The following is a 14,833-nucleotide window of genomic DNA, read 5'->3' on the forward strand; positions in this document are numbered from 1 at the left end:
GATTTCCCAGTTAGTTCTCTTCCAAATTACTTTGAATTTGCTTGCCCTCCCCCCAATCCTACCCCAATTACACTGTATTTGTTTTGAATATGTTCTTCACCCAGCAGAAGTTAGACTTCTAGAGGGCAGGGAGGATTGAGGGTTGATTTTGCAGGGGGCAGAGGTGTCTTTGCATCCATAGTGCCCAAGACAGTGTCTGGTACATAATGATGCCTAATAAACCCTTGAACTTAATTTCAACGATCCAACTTTGCTTCCTGACACAACCACCTACTTTTTAAATATCAGTTAGGCACCAATGATATGATAAAGCTGTGGACCACAGAATATCACAGTCTCTCATTTAAAATTCTTGGTGACCCAAAGCACAAGGGAGGGTCACGAAATGGGTATAAGTAGGCTGCAATATACTATCAATGACTTGCGTAAAATAATTGATATAAAAGACATCATCTCAAAAATGAACTAGACAAAGATTTGGTATAAACCAAGTGAAAGACATCAAATGGACAGCTACAATTCCACATTACAGAATGTTTAAAAGATCTAAAGAAAGGTCTCCAGGGTACTTGTTGGGAGGATGAAATGGAAAAACACTATGTGTCCATTACTGTGCTAAAGAAGGCATGGATGAGTATTGTGCAAGATGAGAAGGTATGGACAGGCCATGATTGGCAGTACTGGAGGGAAGACCCATGTAATAATAATAATAATAGCTGACATTTATAAAGCACTGTCAGGCACTGTGCTAAGTGCTTCATAATTACTACCTCATTTGATCTTCACAGCACTGTGACATAGGTGCTATTATAACCCTCATTTTATAGATCAGCTAACTGAAGCATATGGAGGTTAGGTGATTTGCTCAGGGTCACATAGCTAGGAAGTTTCTGAGGCTGGATATGAACTCAGATCTTCCTGACTCCAGGCCTGGTGCTCTATCCAGCACTGAGCTACCTAGCTACTGGAACAGAATTAAAAACAGGAAAAAGTAAAATGAAAAGATCATTGGAATATGGTTGTTTTGCTCAACTCTTTGTTACAAGAAAGAGTTCTATATCAACTGGGAAATGACTGATCTTTTTAAGAGCACTGAATTTGGAAGTCAAAGGACCAGGGTTCAAATCCCAACTCTGCTACTTACAACCTATGTGACCTTGGGCAAGTTGCTTCAACTCTCTCGGCTTCAATTTCCTCATCTATAAAATGAATGAGTTGGAATTAATTATCTCTAAGGTCTCATCTAGCTCTAATTTCTGTGAACCTTTTGAAACCAAACAATTTAAAGCGAACAACCAGAACTGTGGTCTTCAATCAGTCCCTATTAACCTACTGTGCTAGGTGGTGCTGGGAATACAAAGACAAAAAAAGTAAGAATTAAAGACAAACTAGTCTGGATCATGTGGCTGGGGTGAAGGATGATGGGCAGTCTGAGTGCTTCATTGATATCCCATGATGTCAGGAGAAATCAAGTGAGTCCTCCAGCACTATGGCTAGATTTCCTGTGGCAAACTTTTGGACTGTGGACAGTCCACAGGATAGACAAGCAAGGTTGCAATATATAGGTTGCTACCTGCATCACCAGAGGAAACGTGTAGAGTTCAGATTCACTGGAGTAAAGGATGAATTGGCAACATGACAGAGTTGCTTCAGTAAGAACCAGATTAACTATTTAAAGATGGATTTTTAAAAACGGTTTTTTATTGATACTTTTTGACTTAACAATCATTTTCCAATATATTCCTTCCCATTCCACTTTTTTTTTTAAAGCTTAAGCAAAACCATCTAATAATAGTAGTTACATTTGACAGGACATGCAACATTCTACATTTATAATTTACTATTTCTTCACAGAAACTATTTTAACATGTTATCTGGAACCAATACTAGCCATTGTATTTAAGTATCTTTTAATTTTGTTTTCATTTATATTTCTATAAATTGTGTCTCATCACCCTGGTTCTGCTTTTTTCGCCCTCTGTTTTTGTCTTCACATTTCTCTAAATTCTTTGTGTTCATCAGCTTCCATCGCATTTGTATACTACCATTTGTTCAGCCTTTTCCCAATCCAAGTGCAGGTACTTTTCCAGTTCTTAATTACCACAAACTGCTGAATCCTTTGAGAGATACAGGACCTTTCTCCTTGTGACCTTGTGAGGTGCAAGCTTCATAGTGGGAGTTCTGGACAAAGGGGTGTGAACTGTTAACTTTTCCATCTTAATTCCAAATAATTTTTTCCACTGTTTGGCAAGTTTTAAAACAGTTGGTACAGCTCCCCCCAACGGCTCATTATTTCCACAAGCCTTCAAATGTCATTTCCAATTTGATGGGTAAGGTATCTCAGTCGTCTTATTGCATTTCTCTCATTATTACTGGTTAGGAACATGTTTTCACATGTGGTTGATAGAATTTCAAACCTGGAAAACTGATCATATCTTTTGAACAAGATTAATTCTTTATTTCACAAGTCTTTTAATACCGGGACAAACAAAGCTGATCACCCTCAACTACTTTGTAAATCAGAGAGTAAGTGCTTTAATTTTAAGCCTTTCCTAGCCCAAGCAAAATAAAAGTAAGTTGTGATTGAAATGCCAGAGAGCAACTAGGTACTATTAATCAACAAAGTAATGAAGTGGATTAGAAATGCTGTTCATACACTGTAAGCTAGGCATTGGCACACAATACCAAAGACCCAGTGTTCACTATGCTCTAAAATTCTCTGCAATGTTTGAACAGCAGGTTTTTTTGCAGAACTGGCAAAAGATCACATTTCTGGTTTTATAGTTAATTTATAGTTGTCACCTCCTGTTAAATAGGACTTGGTTACACCACCTTAGAAAATGAGGTAAATGCCAGCTGCAGCAGCGACATCGCCAAGCACTGGGCCATACTGTTAACTCCTCTCCCTTAAGTGATGTCAGGCTAATTCAAGAGAGTTAAACAGGGCATTTCAATGAGCTATACAGTGCTTACTCACTATCAATAAGATAAAGGTCTTTTTTTCCATTCCACTTGAAAACTGCAGTGTTCCATAGTCTCCTTCTCTACAATCTCTCCTGTGGGCATGCCTTAAGAATTGAATTCTGTAACATTCTTCTGGTATATTTGAGATTTCCCCTGTATTCCCTTAACACTTGTAGAAAGTGCTAGTTTTCTAAACTTATCATGCTATTAGGCATTTTATTGATATACTATCATTTGTGTTTTATCTGTTTGCTATCTGCCTTATTACATTGGGAAACTCCTTAAAGGCAGGGACATCATCTTCTTGGATTACTGCCTCCATTGTGCCCAGTTACTGTATACATTTTACAGTGGGTACTGAACACATTTGCTAAAAGGAAAGCCAGCCAATATTTTTTAGTACAAAATGTTCACTGGATCAGTACATTTGTACTCTGTATTGAAAGGTTATTAGAAGTCTTTTCTTGGGGCATTAATATACTGTAAGACAGGCATTTCAAATGTTTGTGTATTTTACGTGGAAGGGAGGTCTTGAACAATATGCTTTTGCATGTCACAGACACCTTTGGCAGTCTGGTGAAGCCTATGAACTCCTTCCCATAATGTTTTCAAATGCATAAAATAAAATACATAGGATTACAAAGGAAAAGATTTATACTGAAAGTTATCAATTGTTTAAGTTTACAGACTCCCAAGTTAAGAATCCCTGACTTAAAAAGATCTAATTAAAAAAACTGGCTTTCTCATCAAGGCATAGTGACAAAAAAAAATATTAATCATTCTGTGGCCAGCCTTTAAGAGTTACCATCCTATTTCTTGGAGGAGACATCCAGCCAACCAGCTCTGGCCCTTTCCCCTGGCACAACTGAGAACCCAAGGTTCTCAATGTAGTATTAGAGGATCAGAGTGCTATTGAATAGTATAATTAGGCTACATGTCCATAGTTTTCCCTCACAATCTGGTGAAATACACTCTAATGTTCACCCTTATAGTCCTCGCTATTCTTTCTTGGTAAGGTAAAGGCCACCACCCTTACAATCATTTCAGCAGCCATGTTATTTAAACATTTGTTGAATGAGGTAATACAGAAGATGTAAACTATGTTGACATTGCCAATTCAATTCATTCCTCTACATCTTGGCAACCTGGAAGTAGCATATGGGAAGCCAAAATTGTTTCTTCCAGGTATACACAAACAACTGAGACGTACAGACCCCATCCTCACTCTACTGTGGAAAACAAGTTTATTTATTAATATATTTTGTTGTCATTCAGTCATGTCCAACTCTTTATGACCTTATTTGGGGTTTTCTTGGCAAAGATACTGGATTGGTTTGCCTTCTCCAGTTCATTTTACAGATGAGGAAACTGAGGCAGTCAAGTGACTTGCCCAGGGTCACACAGCTAGTTTCTGAGGCCACATTTGAAATCAGGAAGGTGTCTTCCTGACTCTAATACCAGAACTCTATCCATTGTGCCACCTAGCTGACTAACATGATATATAGGTGTGTAAAATTTGCTCCTACCAATGATATTTTGTTTCCAATTATTCACTGACTGTCATCTATGCCAAAGACTCCTTTTTAAAAAAATTACATTTTCAGCACAGAATCCCCATGTGAAGTCCATTAATAAGCCCTGTCATACATTTTATTTAAAGTCCTGGGATTTATAAACTAATATTATCAATACCTATCATTGTAAAATAGTAGAGATCAAAAAGTTGTCCATTAGCTATATTTCTAATTATCTAAACTGTAGAAACTAAGCATTAATTCCACAAAATAAAAAATTAAGCCCCAAATATTGAAAACAGAATTTTGATAATTTTAATTCTGAGATCAGAAGTGCTTTCTGGGAAATTAATAAGGACCTTAGTGTGTTACATTTCATTCAAATAAACAATACATTTCACAAACCAGGTTTCTGATTTACATTTTGAGCACAGCCAGCGTGCAATTTATTTTAAGACATAATTTAATATTTTTCCTAAAGCAATAATACAAATATTAAATTCTAAAAACACTGACAATCATTCAACTGTCAAACATATATTCATCAAAATGAGGTAAATATTCTATGTCATCTGCTGAAGAACTTAATACCGAAGTGGAAAAAAATTCATCAAGAATGTCTGTCTTTAGGGGATTTTCCAAGTTTAACGTTTTAGCACAAGAATTATTTGTTAATGAGTCCATCTGAACTTCATACTGACTTTGTTTCACAGGACTATAATAATTATGGTCTTTGCTAGGATATGCAGAAGAGAATCCATTGACAAAGTCACTAGGTGTTGGTGTCATGTTATGGTTATCTACCATCTCCAAATACTCACAATCATTTTCTCTATTCATTGGTAGTTCTGATGAGGCGACAGTTGTAGTAGACGACAATAATTCTGCTAAAAATTCTTCGTGGGTTGGGCTATTACACAGGGAAATATTGGAATGTGTGGTACCTTTAGGTTTATTGTCTGTGGCACTGATATGATCCTGGAGTTCCATTAACAGGCCTTGCAGTGATTCACATTCATTTGGAGATGCATCCTGGGGCAAGGGTTTTGTACTTTTCTTTGGAGGCTTTCCATTTATTTGGAGAGCCTGAAGAGTGGCCAGTTTTTGCTTTTTTGCCTTAAGTTTTTTAAGAAGTTTTAGACGAAGTTTATGAGTCTGACTCTCATACGTCCCTGAAGAGATGTGATTTTCATTTCCATTAAAATTGTGCTTAGGAGGTATCCCACTAGAGAGGGGCTGAACATTTTTATGCAAAGATTTAGTCAAAATCTTTGTACCCTCCCGAACTTCGTCAGGTATTAAGGATGTGCTGATATTTGATGGTGAAGAGTTAAGAACTGGAAGTGAGTTGCATGCAGACCTGGATGTTTTCTTGGGTGCTTGAGGACTTGTTTGATTTGTTATACCTTTAGGTTTAAAGCCCCGAAAATTATTTGCCCTTTTAACCAGAGAGTTCAAGTCAGTTGTCTTTTGCAAATGGACCTTTCTTTCATTAGCTGAGGCACAAGATGGCATAAAAGAAACTCCCTTGTTCAGTAATCCTTTTACCCAACTTCCTACAAACTTTTTTTTCTGTGACTGGGACTGTGAAGAATTATGTGTTGAACCCAGGACCACACTTTGGGAATCTCCTATATTATTTGCTGTTTTCAAATTAGATCCTAGAGATAAGACACTTTGTTTTGACATAAGTTTTTCAACCTTTGATGAAAGGACTGGATTTGACATAGCACCCTTCTCCAAGGCAATGGGAGGAAAATTAACTTTTGTCTCTTGAATTTGTAATGGCTTCTCTCCTTGCGGAAGAGTAGACACATGTACTGTGTTATTCACGCATATAGTATCTGAAGTATTTTCTGTATTCAGCTGATCCAATTTCAAATCAATACTAGCATTCTGAGTTAGGATACTAGTAGGCAGTGTTTGAGGTTGGACAGGTGTTTCCCTACATGGAGCTGATTGTGAAGAAGCTAACACTAATTCTTGCTTTTGCAAAGTGTCCATTTCAGCAACTGCCTTATCTCTTATCGCAGACTGATCTTCTATCACTGGCTGATTTTCAATTGGATTGCCCTCAGAATCAACATGAATTTCTGTGAGTGTTAAAGTTATAATATCATTATCTACCAAATCTTCTAGACCAGAAAGTAAACTGTACTCATGATCTGTGGCTACTACATATTGTGCATCAGTAGTTGGAGCACTTAGAATATTCTCCTGATTAAACGCTGAAAACATTTCAGTGGCAGCATCCCCCTCAGAACACAATGCCAGAGATTCTGGTTTAGAATCACTGAGGCTGAAACTTTCTGTCTTTTTAACTGGAAATTCTATATTGGATTGATCTATTATTTTGGAAATGTTCCTTTCCCAGATAACAATGTGAATCTCTGAAGCTGGAACTTCAAATCTCTGATGTCTTTTACAGTATGGTCCTTTTAAATCATCACATTCTAGCCAAGTTCCTGAAAAAATAAAGTGAACAATTTAAACACTCAAAGGTTACTCAGTCTGTGTATGTGTAAACTACTTCCCTAAGCTCAAAGAAACTACTTCTTTGCCCTTCTGCTTCTATATTTGACTACTACATAATCCTTCACAACACTGAGCCTATCTTTATGACAGCACCTGTCTCAGACAAATGCTGAAGGTCCTATACTTTAATAACAAAGGCAGTGTTCTTATATATCAATTCTGAAGAACCGGAGCGTTATGTGAGCAGTTCAGTTGTGTCTTCTTCCTCCCCACCATCTTACCCCCTCAATATTGTACGGGTCCTATTAAGAATTATTAGGAATTGAATGAGTATTGCAAATAATATCTATAAATTGCCATCCCAAAAATCAGGTCTCAAAAACAATTCTGTTAGAAAGAATTCTGGTTAACCAAGTTAAAAGAATGAACATACAGATATAAATGGCTAAGTTTTGGGGGCAGCTAAGTGGTGCAGTGGATAGAGCACCGGCCCTGGATTCAGGAGGACCTGAGTTCAAATCCGGCCTCAGACACATAACACTTACTAGCTGTGTGACCCTGCGCAAGTCACTTAATCCCACTTAGCAAAAAAACAAAACATAAATAGCCAAGTTTTTAAATCCTGTTAGAATATAACAAAGAGCCCTGTTTGTTTCAAGACATTTTCACTATAATAAAATTCTAGTAGAATTCAACAGTTTCTTTCAGGTAACTAACTGTAAGCTACCTAAGGTCTCTATAGTCTATGTCTAAAGTCACTGATACGCAGAGGCAGAAAGTGCCTCAAATCAAATTCATTCTTTTAACCTCTTTGATTACTGAATTCTTTTTTGATTCTTCATCTTCTCCCCTTTGGCAGATAAAAAAGAAAACACCATGTTCCTGACAAACAAAAAAACATTTTTGCATAGAAAGAAACAAGACTAGAGCAATGACTTATTTATTAGCCAAGGTCAAGGACAGGCACTGAAAAACAAATATGATCCTTTATGCTCCCTATGAGCTATTTCAATAAGTAGACTGCAATCCACATCACAGAGTGAACATTGGAACAATATAAAGAAATCATTGTCTTTCTTTTTCCCTTTCTATCTCTTTTTCAATCTTTCACATCTACAACTTGCTGAAAAGAGTGGGAAGCTGAGACAATGAAGAAACAGTAAACAGGTGGATGATGATGGTGGTGGGACTCACCAGGGAACATAAATTTAAGATGCCAGAAGGTAGGTCTTATTTTTAATTTTTGTCTTTGGACCCCCCATATTGCTTCATACATAGGAATCACTTAATAAACATTTACTGAAAGCATGAAAAGACACCTTCCCCAATCCTTTGCAGAGGTGAGAGGTCTCGAAGTGTGGAACACTGCATATATTTTCCATACTTTTTTTGATGTATTGATCAAAACCAATTAATTTTTTTCTCTTCCTTTTTTTACTTTTTTTTCCCTTTCAAAATGCTCTTTCTTATATGGGACAGTTCTCTGAAATGGGGAGGAGAGATTCTGAGAGAAATTTAGGCAATGTAAAAATAAAAGAGATCAGTAACATTTTCAAGAAACTAAATGCTTGTTGAAGACTCTCCTCTACAAATTGCTTATTAAGAATGGAGTATAGCCACTGGCAAATGTAACTATCTGAATTACACTTCTGGGAGTCAGGCTTAGTATTTTCATGAGCTTAGTCTAAATAAAGCAGAAACCTTTTGCTTAATAATTATATCTGAGAAGAGATGAACCACAACAAAAATTTGTTAAAGAGGTTAACAGAATTTTTCTTTAGCTATAACATTTCAATATTTAAGACCTTTGGTAGAACAAACAAATTTTCCTATCTGGTTGTTCCTTTAAATGTGGAACAGATGTATGTATGTTTATGCATGTATTATATGTGTAAACAAACACACACAACTAAATTATTAAAGCCTTTTCCTACTTAAAGGTAAGGATAAAAAAAGACTGCAAACTTGATAATTTGAATTCTTAACTACATACACAAATCAGCCAGCATTACCAAAAGAATACTTATTATTGTCTATTTTGACAAATACTTTAAAACTTCACTTTTAACAGCATGAATTACAAAAATCAAATTGAAATACTTACCATCAGAATTCAAAATCCAACTTATAAAATGTTTTTCATTCATTTGATATTGAATCACACATGTTATTTGGTAGAAAAAGCCTTCAAAATGAAATGAATAGAACTGCAAGTCATTACAGGGCAAGCCTTCTACAAAGTGCAGCATAAATACTGAAGATACTCTAGAGGGAAACAGAAAAGAGAAGTCAAACAAATAATACCATATGTCTTGTTATACAAAAGGCAGTCTGAAGCTAACAAGTCACATTTTCAGGGCTGACTGCTAACATACTGAAGCAGTAATTTTTTTTTCTGAGACCCTCCAGATGTGTTTCTTAATTAGAACTGAAGAACTCTTCTAAAAGTATGTAACACAAAACCTTCCTCAGAAGGGTTATCACTCACAGTTGGAAGCTATCATGCAATAAGGTTCTATCACAGTCCATTAAGCAAAAATTGCTTTGCAAAATATACCCATTATGTCTTAATAAGGAAATCTCTAAGTAGCCACAGCCACCTTATACAACCAAACTCAGACCCTCAAAAACCATTCTCTGAGATTTCCCCAACTTAGTTGTTCTAACTGGTAGTTTAAGAAAACAGGAGTCATCATTTTAAAATATAAGGAATTCAGATGAAAATGGGAAGAATGTTATAAACTGAGGCAGACTGAAGTAAACAGAATTAGGAGAACAATATCAACAATGACAAAAGAAAAAGAATACTAAAAGGAAGTCAAACCCCAAGCCCCTATCATTACTAATCTTTGTCTTGGTGAACAGATTATGAAACATATATCCCTTGTCCTCATAAAGTAGTGGGGATAATACAGAAGACTGTCATGCAATGGATCACTGTGCTACCTGGTTCTGTTTAACAAAACAGTTTTTGTTAAGTGCTTGGAGGTGAGGGAGAAAGGACATTTGCAGAGTTTGGAAATGAAGTGTGATACAAAAAGAAATCAATAAAATCTCTTAAAAACATGCCAATTTGTTGTAATCTTACGCTGCAATAAGGGAAGAATACTATCCAGGTCAAGGGCAGCTAGGTGCCACAGTGGATAGAGTGCCAGGCCAGGAGTCAGGAAGACTCCTCTTCCTGAGTTCAAATCTGCTTCAGACACTTAATAGCTGTGTGATCCTGGACAAGCCACTTAACCCTGTCTGCCTCAGTTTCCTCATCTGTAAAATGAACTGGAAAGGGAAATGGCCAACCATCCCAGTATCTCTGCCAATAAAACTCCAAATGGGATCACAAAGAACCAGACACTACTGAAAATGACTAAACAACAAGGGACTTCTTAGTCTCATTCAGAATACTGTATTCAGGTCTAGGAACAACATTTTAGCAAGGCTATTGATGAGCTACCTAGAAGAGGCCAATCAGGATAACAAAGGTGAGGACATTTAGATGTCTGAAGAAATGTCACTTGGAAGAGGGATATAAAGAAATAAATCTAGGGGCAACTACGTGGTGCAGTGGATAAAGCTCTGGCCTCAGAGTCAAGAGGACCCGAGTTCAAATCTGGCCTCAGACACTTAACACTTAGTAGCTGTGTGACCCTGGGCAAGTCACTTAACCCCGACTGCATTATCAAAAAAAAAAAGTAGTAAATCTAGATTTGCTACACGATAACTACAATTATAACATAATTTCAGCAATATTAACTGGTTCCCAAGGTAGCATGAGTGCAAATTAGTGTGGCTGTGTTGTGACGGTTTTTTAATTGTACAAGAGCAAGGCATGGAATACAAGTGGCAGTCAGCAGCACATGAGGTGATGTGAAGAAGATGGATGAAGTAATCCAGGAATGGGTTTTGGAAAGGAATGAAGGACAACAGAACAAGGGATACACAATGGAAGGAAGATAATGTGACGCTGAACTTGTTAACAAGAATGTCATTACTGAAAGGAGGAAAGTGAGGCCAGATGGGAGGGATAGATTGTGAAAGACTTTGGATAGCTCCTAACAATCAGAGCTAACCCAAAGTGGAATGGGCTGTCTAGAGAGGTACTGGAAGCTTGATGACCACTTGTTGAGTATGGTATAGAAGGGATTTTTGTTTAGGTACTCATCAGACTAAATGGCCTATGATCCCTTCCAAACCTGAAATTCTGTAAAATTACATTTGGAGGAAGAATTCAACTTGTGAAAACAAAAGAATGGAGGGAAAAAAAACTACTGAAATAATTTCTTGGGAACTAAAGTTCATAGCAATTCCAAAATTCTATCTCCAGTACTGCTAAAAAAAGAATAATTTGTCTCATCTATAGATTATTGTTAAATCAGCCTGTAGTTGGGCCTTGAATTAAGTATAAATGAAATTAATCCTTTTTCAGCCTTTAAGAAAACTGTCAAGTGTAAGTGTCCCTTCTACTGATTTTTCAAAAGCTGCCAAAACTCAGTTTCTCAAGATGTTCCGGTGAAATGAACTTCACAGAATTTCTTAACATTTCAGATTAATCACATAATTATTATGAATTACTCCTAATTACACATTTAGCCAAAAAGCAATCAAATCTTCAAATTACAAATGCCTCTCAATATACAGAATACATTCCTAAAAATCTGCCTATATAGCAAAATTCTACATATTAGATCCAATTTCCCCCATTTTTTCCAATTATAAAATTATAGATGTATTTCTTTCTAAGCCTTTAGCCCCTAACTCTCCACTTCTCACTATGTTTCACTTTTGTTGTTGTGTCTCACTATATACCAAAAGAGTCCACACTGCTGATTACATGAAGCTACCTGCAGGCTGAATGATGAAACCTCTTTTAAATCCTTTGTTCTTCATTCATAAAAATAATAAGAACTGGTCTGCATCAGTTTAACATCTGAAAACATTCTTTTCTCAACTTGTTTTAGCCAATGAAGAAAGCAGATTCCATTAAATACAAAGAATAGTTTGTAGGAAAACCTCAGAAGTCATTTTAATTTTTTCCAGTTTTTAAACTTTAACAACTTGGGTTGGACATTGTATAGAAAAAAAGCTTAGGATGTAGGAGATGTGTCAATCAGTAAGCATTTATTAAATGCCTTCTATGTACCAGGCACTGGGCTGAGTGCTAGAAATATGAAGACAAATTTTAAACAGTCACTGCCCTAAAGGAGCTTATATTTTAATAAAGGGGACAACATGTACACATACATAAATACAAAATAGGTGGGCCAGGTAAGGCCTCATCTAGGAGGTGGGGTACTTAAGTTGAACTTTGAAAGAAACAAAAATTCCAAGAGGCACAAGTCAGGAAGTACATTCTAGCCTTTGCAAAGGCACATAGACAGGAGACAAACCGTCATGTTTTAAGGAAGAGAAATAAGGCAACTGGGCTGGACCACAGTGTGTGTGAAGCTAATGTATAACAAACTGGGAAAATTGGTTGGACAAATGTTAAACAAGAGAGTTTAGAAAGCAGTCAACCTTTCACACTATGAAAATCAGACACACTTTTTGTGGAACATGGACTGCAGAGGGTAGAAACTTGATGCTAAGTAACAAATTAGGAAGCTAACATAATATTCTAGGCAAAAGACAATAAGCAAATAGTTTCTATTCTAGGAAATGATTTTATTCTCCAGCTAAAGCAGAAGGCAGATTTTAACGATACCCATTTTCTAGATTTTAAATTTAAAATGACTGCTTTTGGTTCTTAGCCTCTTGGTGCTAAGTAGTAGTGCCTAAGGTGAGGTAAAGTAAAGTAAAGCAAAACTGAATTCTAGTGTTTCTAATGGAAGCTTGAGTGTCATACTACTTTTCTTTATAGGCAGAGGGTTTCTCCTCACATGGACTCCTTTTTGCCTTTTCTTTTCTTCAATCCCCTGGGTGCTATTCCCTACAATTCAACTCTTCTCACGGCTCAGGACATGCACAGCTGAAGTCCCTGAGGCTCAGTGATCACAGAATTCCAGAAATGGGCTACATGAGTCCCTCTAATCCAAACAGACCAACCACCCCCTTCTACAATAGTGCCTTTGTCTGAAGACCTGACACGCACAAGAATTTACTTCCACTCTAACTACTAGTTGTTTTTCTCCCCATAGGGAGCTAAAATCTGCCTCTCTGGGGTTGAATATAAGTCTGACACCTCTTTCACCTTCTACCCCGGTAGAGCTTGGGCTTCCCTCACCATTCCAGAAATGCTCCAATTTGTCAACATCCTTCCTCAAGTGTGTCATCCAGAACTGTTCAGGGCCTGGGTAGGAGCTGTGCTGGGCAGGGTCTAGGGCTGAGAGATGGGAGGGGAGACTAGCTCAACCCTAGAACACCTGTGGGAAGATGGTATTAATGGAATGGACATTGTTTGTCTTTAGAGAAAGGATGGGACTTCAAGGCCTAAATTCATCCAAGTCTACTATCCTAAGATGTTAGCCCAGTTTCTTAGGTAGCAATCCTAACTTGTTTCATAATTTTATGTGAATTCAACTGCTTCCCAAGATAATGTCACCAGACTCCTTCCCATAGCACAGTAGCCACCATGTGCTCTGCAAATGATTCAAAGTATATTAAAGGCACAATTGTTCAATGTTCCAGCCAATGTTCCAGAATTAAAAAATTAAAAAATTCACTATTGATTATGCAAGGTTTTTATAAACTCCTTTTAAAATTTTAAACTAATACCCAAGAATACAAGATCAGATGAAAATAAGCTATAATTGGCATTTAAAGATAAATTTAATACACTGCAAAACTAAGAACAATGTTGTACTGGTTCCAGATCTTTTCATAAAAAATGGCCACTACAGATGAGACAGTAACTTGTGTATTACACTTAGCATAAATGAAATCCTTATTACCTGCAAGTATACTTTCCACATTTTCAGAAAACAAGACTGAAAATCTATAAAAATACTAACCATTCGAAGTAGAAATTCACCTTTTAACTGAATATGTTTAAAAGAAACCTATTTGTAAGTGATAACCACTTATCCAGGAGATGGGCAAGACAACTCTGACTAGTATGTAGGGAACATTTCAACAGAGTACATGAAAATAACAGAATATTGTCCACAAACAACCAACGAGGGCTAAGTCATAAACAGATTTCCCTCAGAAAGCAAATTAGCAGAGGTAGGGCAATGACATGACCAAATTCTTGCTAATTTAATTTAATAATGATGTTCTTTTAAAAATGAAACATTTAGGGTGTCCATTCATTGATTTAATCCACATTTACTTATTATAAGCACAATGAGAGAACTATAGGCACTAGAAGCGATAGAAAGATAAATGAGGCATACATAGTCCATGCCCTCCCGATATTTAAAATTTAGCAGAGGAAGTGACATGGTCTCACAGATAACTATAATGCAAAGTAGAATGTTAGAGCACAAGAGAGGTACAAACAGGTATCACTTAAGTTGATACGCAAGAGCTCATTTCTAGCTGGGCAGCAGGAATAAGGGAAGGATTCATGAAGGAGATGGCATTTGAGTTGGATCTTGAAATCTGAACAGGATTTCCACAAGCAGATGAGGGATAAGAGAATGTTAAGCATATGATTTACACAAAGTCATGGAGGTTATTGTTATAGCCCAGGTGAGAGGTAATGAGGACCTGAACTCATTGAAATGGTGGCAACAGACATGAAGAGGAGTGAATAGATGGCCAAGGTGTTATAAAGATAAATTCAACAGTATTTGGTCACTAAAAGAGTGAAGAAGAGGTAGGAATTGAAGATAATGCAGTTACGAGTATAGGAAATTAAAAGGAGGAACAGATTTTGGAGGAAAGGATAATGAATTCAATTTCAGACATGCTGAATTGGAGAGGCCAGTAGGATATCCTGGCAG

The 14,833-nt window shown here is 36.8% G+C and overlaps 1 protein-coding gene and 1 long non-coding RNA gene across 3 annotated transcripts in view; one reads left to right on the forward strand and one right to left on the reverse strand.

Moving 5' to 3' along the window:
- LOC110215544 (uncharacterized) overlaps positions 1 to 14,833 on the forward strand; it is a 55,866-nt gene that overhangs the window by 16,465 nt on the left and 24,568 nt on the right. For both annotated transcript variants that reach the window (XR_002326563.2, XR_002326562.2), the window contains exons 2-3: positions 6,512 to 6,573; positions 8,085 to 8,176. This is a non-coding gene — a long non-coding RNA (uncharacterized LOC110215544). The remainder of the gene's footprint in view (positions 1 to 6,511; positions 6,574 to 8,084; positions 8,177 to 14,833) is intronic.
- USPL1 (ubiquitin specific peptidase like 1) overlaps positions 1,680 to 14,833 on the reverse strand; it is a 37,814-nt gene continuing 24,660 nt past the window's right edge. Inside the window, exons 7-8 of the mRNA XM_020997128.2 lie at positions 9,058 to 9,218; positions 1,680 to 6,943 (exon numbers count right to left, since the gene is read on the reverse strand). Coding sequence (XP_020852787.1) covers positions 5,001 to 6,943; positions 9,058 to 9,218 — 2,104 coding nt within the window. The 3' untranslated portion in view covers positions 1,680 to 5,000. The remainder of the gene's footprint in view (positions 6,944 to 9,057; positions 9,219 to 14,833) is intronic.

Source organism: Phascolarctos cinereus, unplaced genomic scaffold (genome assembly GCF_003287225.1).
Source record: "Phascolarctos cinereus isolate Bilbo 61053 unplaced genomic scaffold, phaCin_HiC Scaffold_726;HRSCAF=1367, whole genome shotgun sequence".
Classification (NCBI taxonomy): Eukaryota; Metazoa; Chordata; class Mammalia; order Diprotodontia; family Phascolarctidae; genus Phascolarctos; species Phascolarctos cinereus.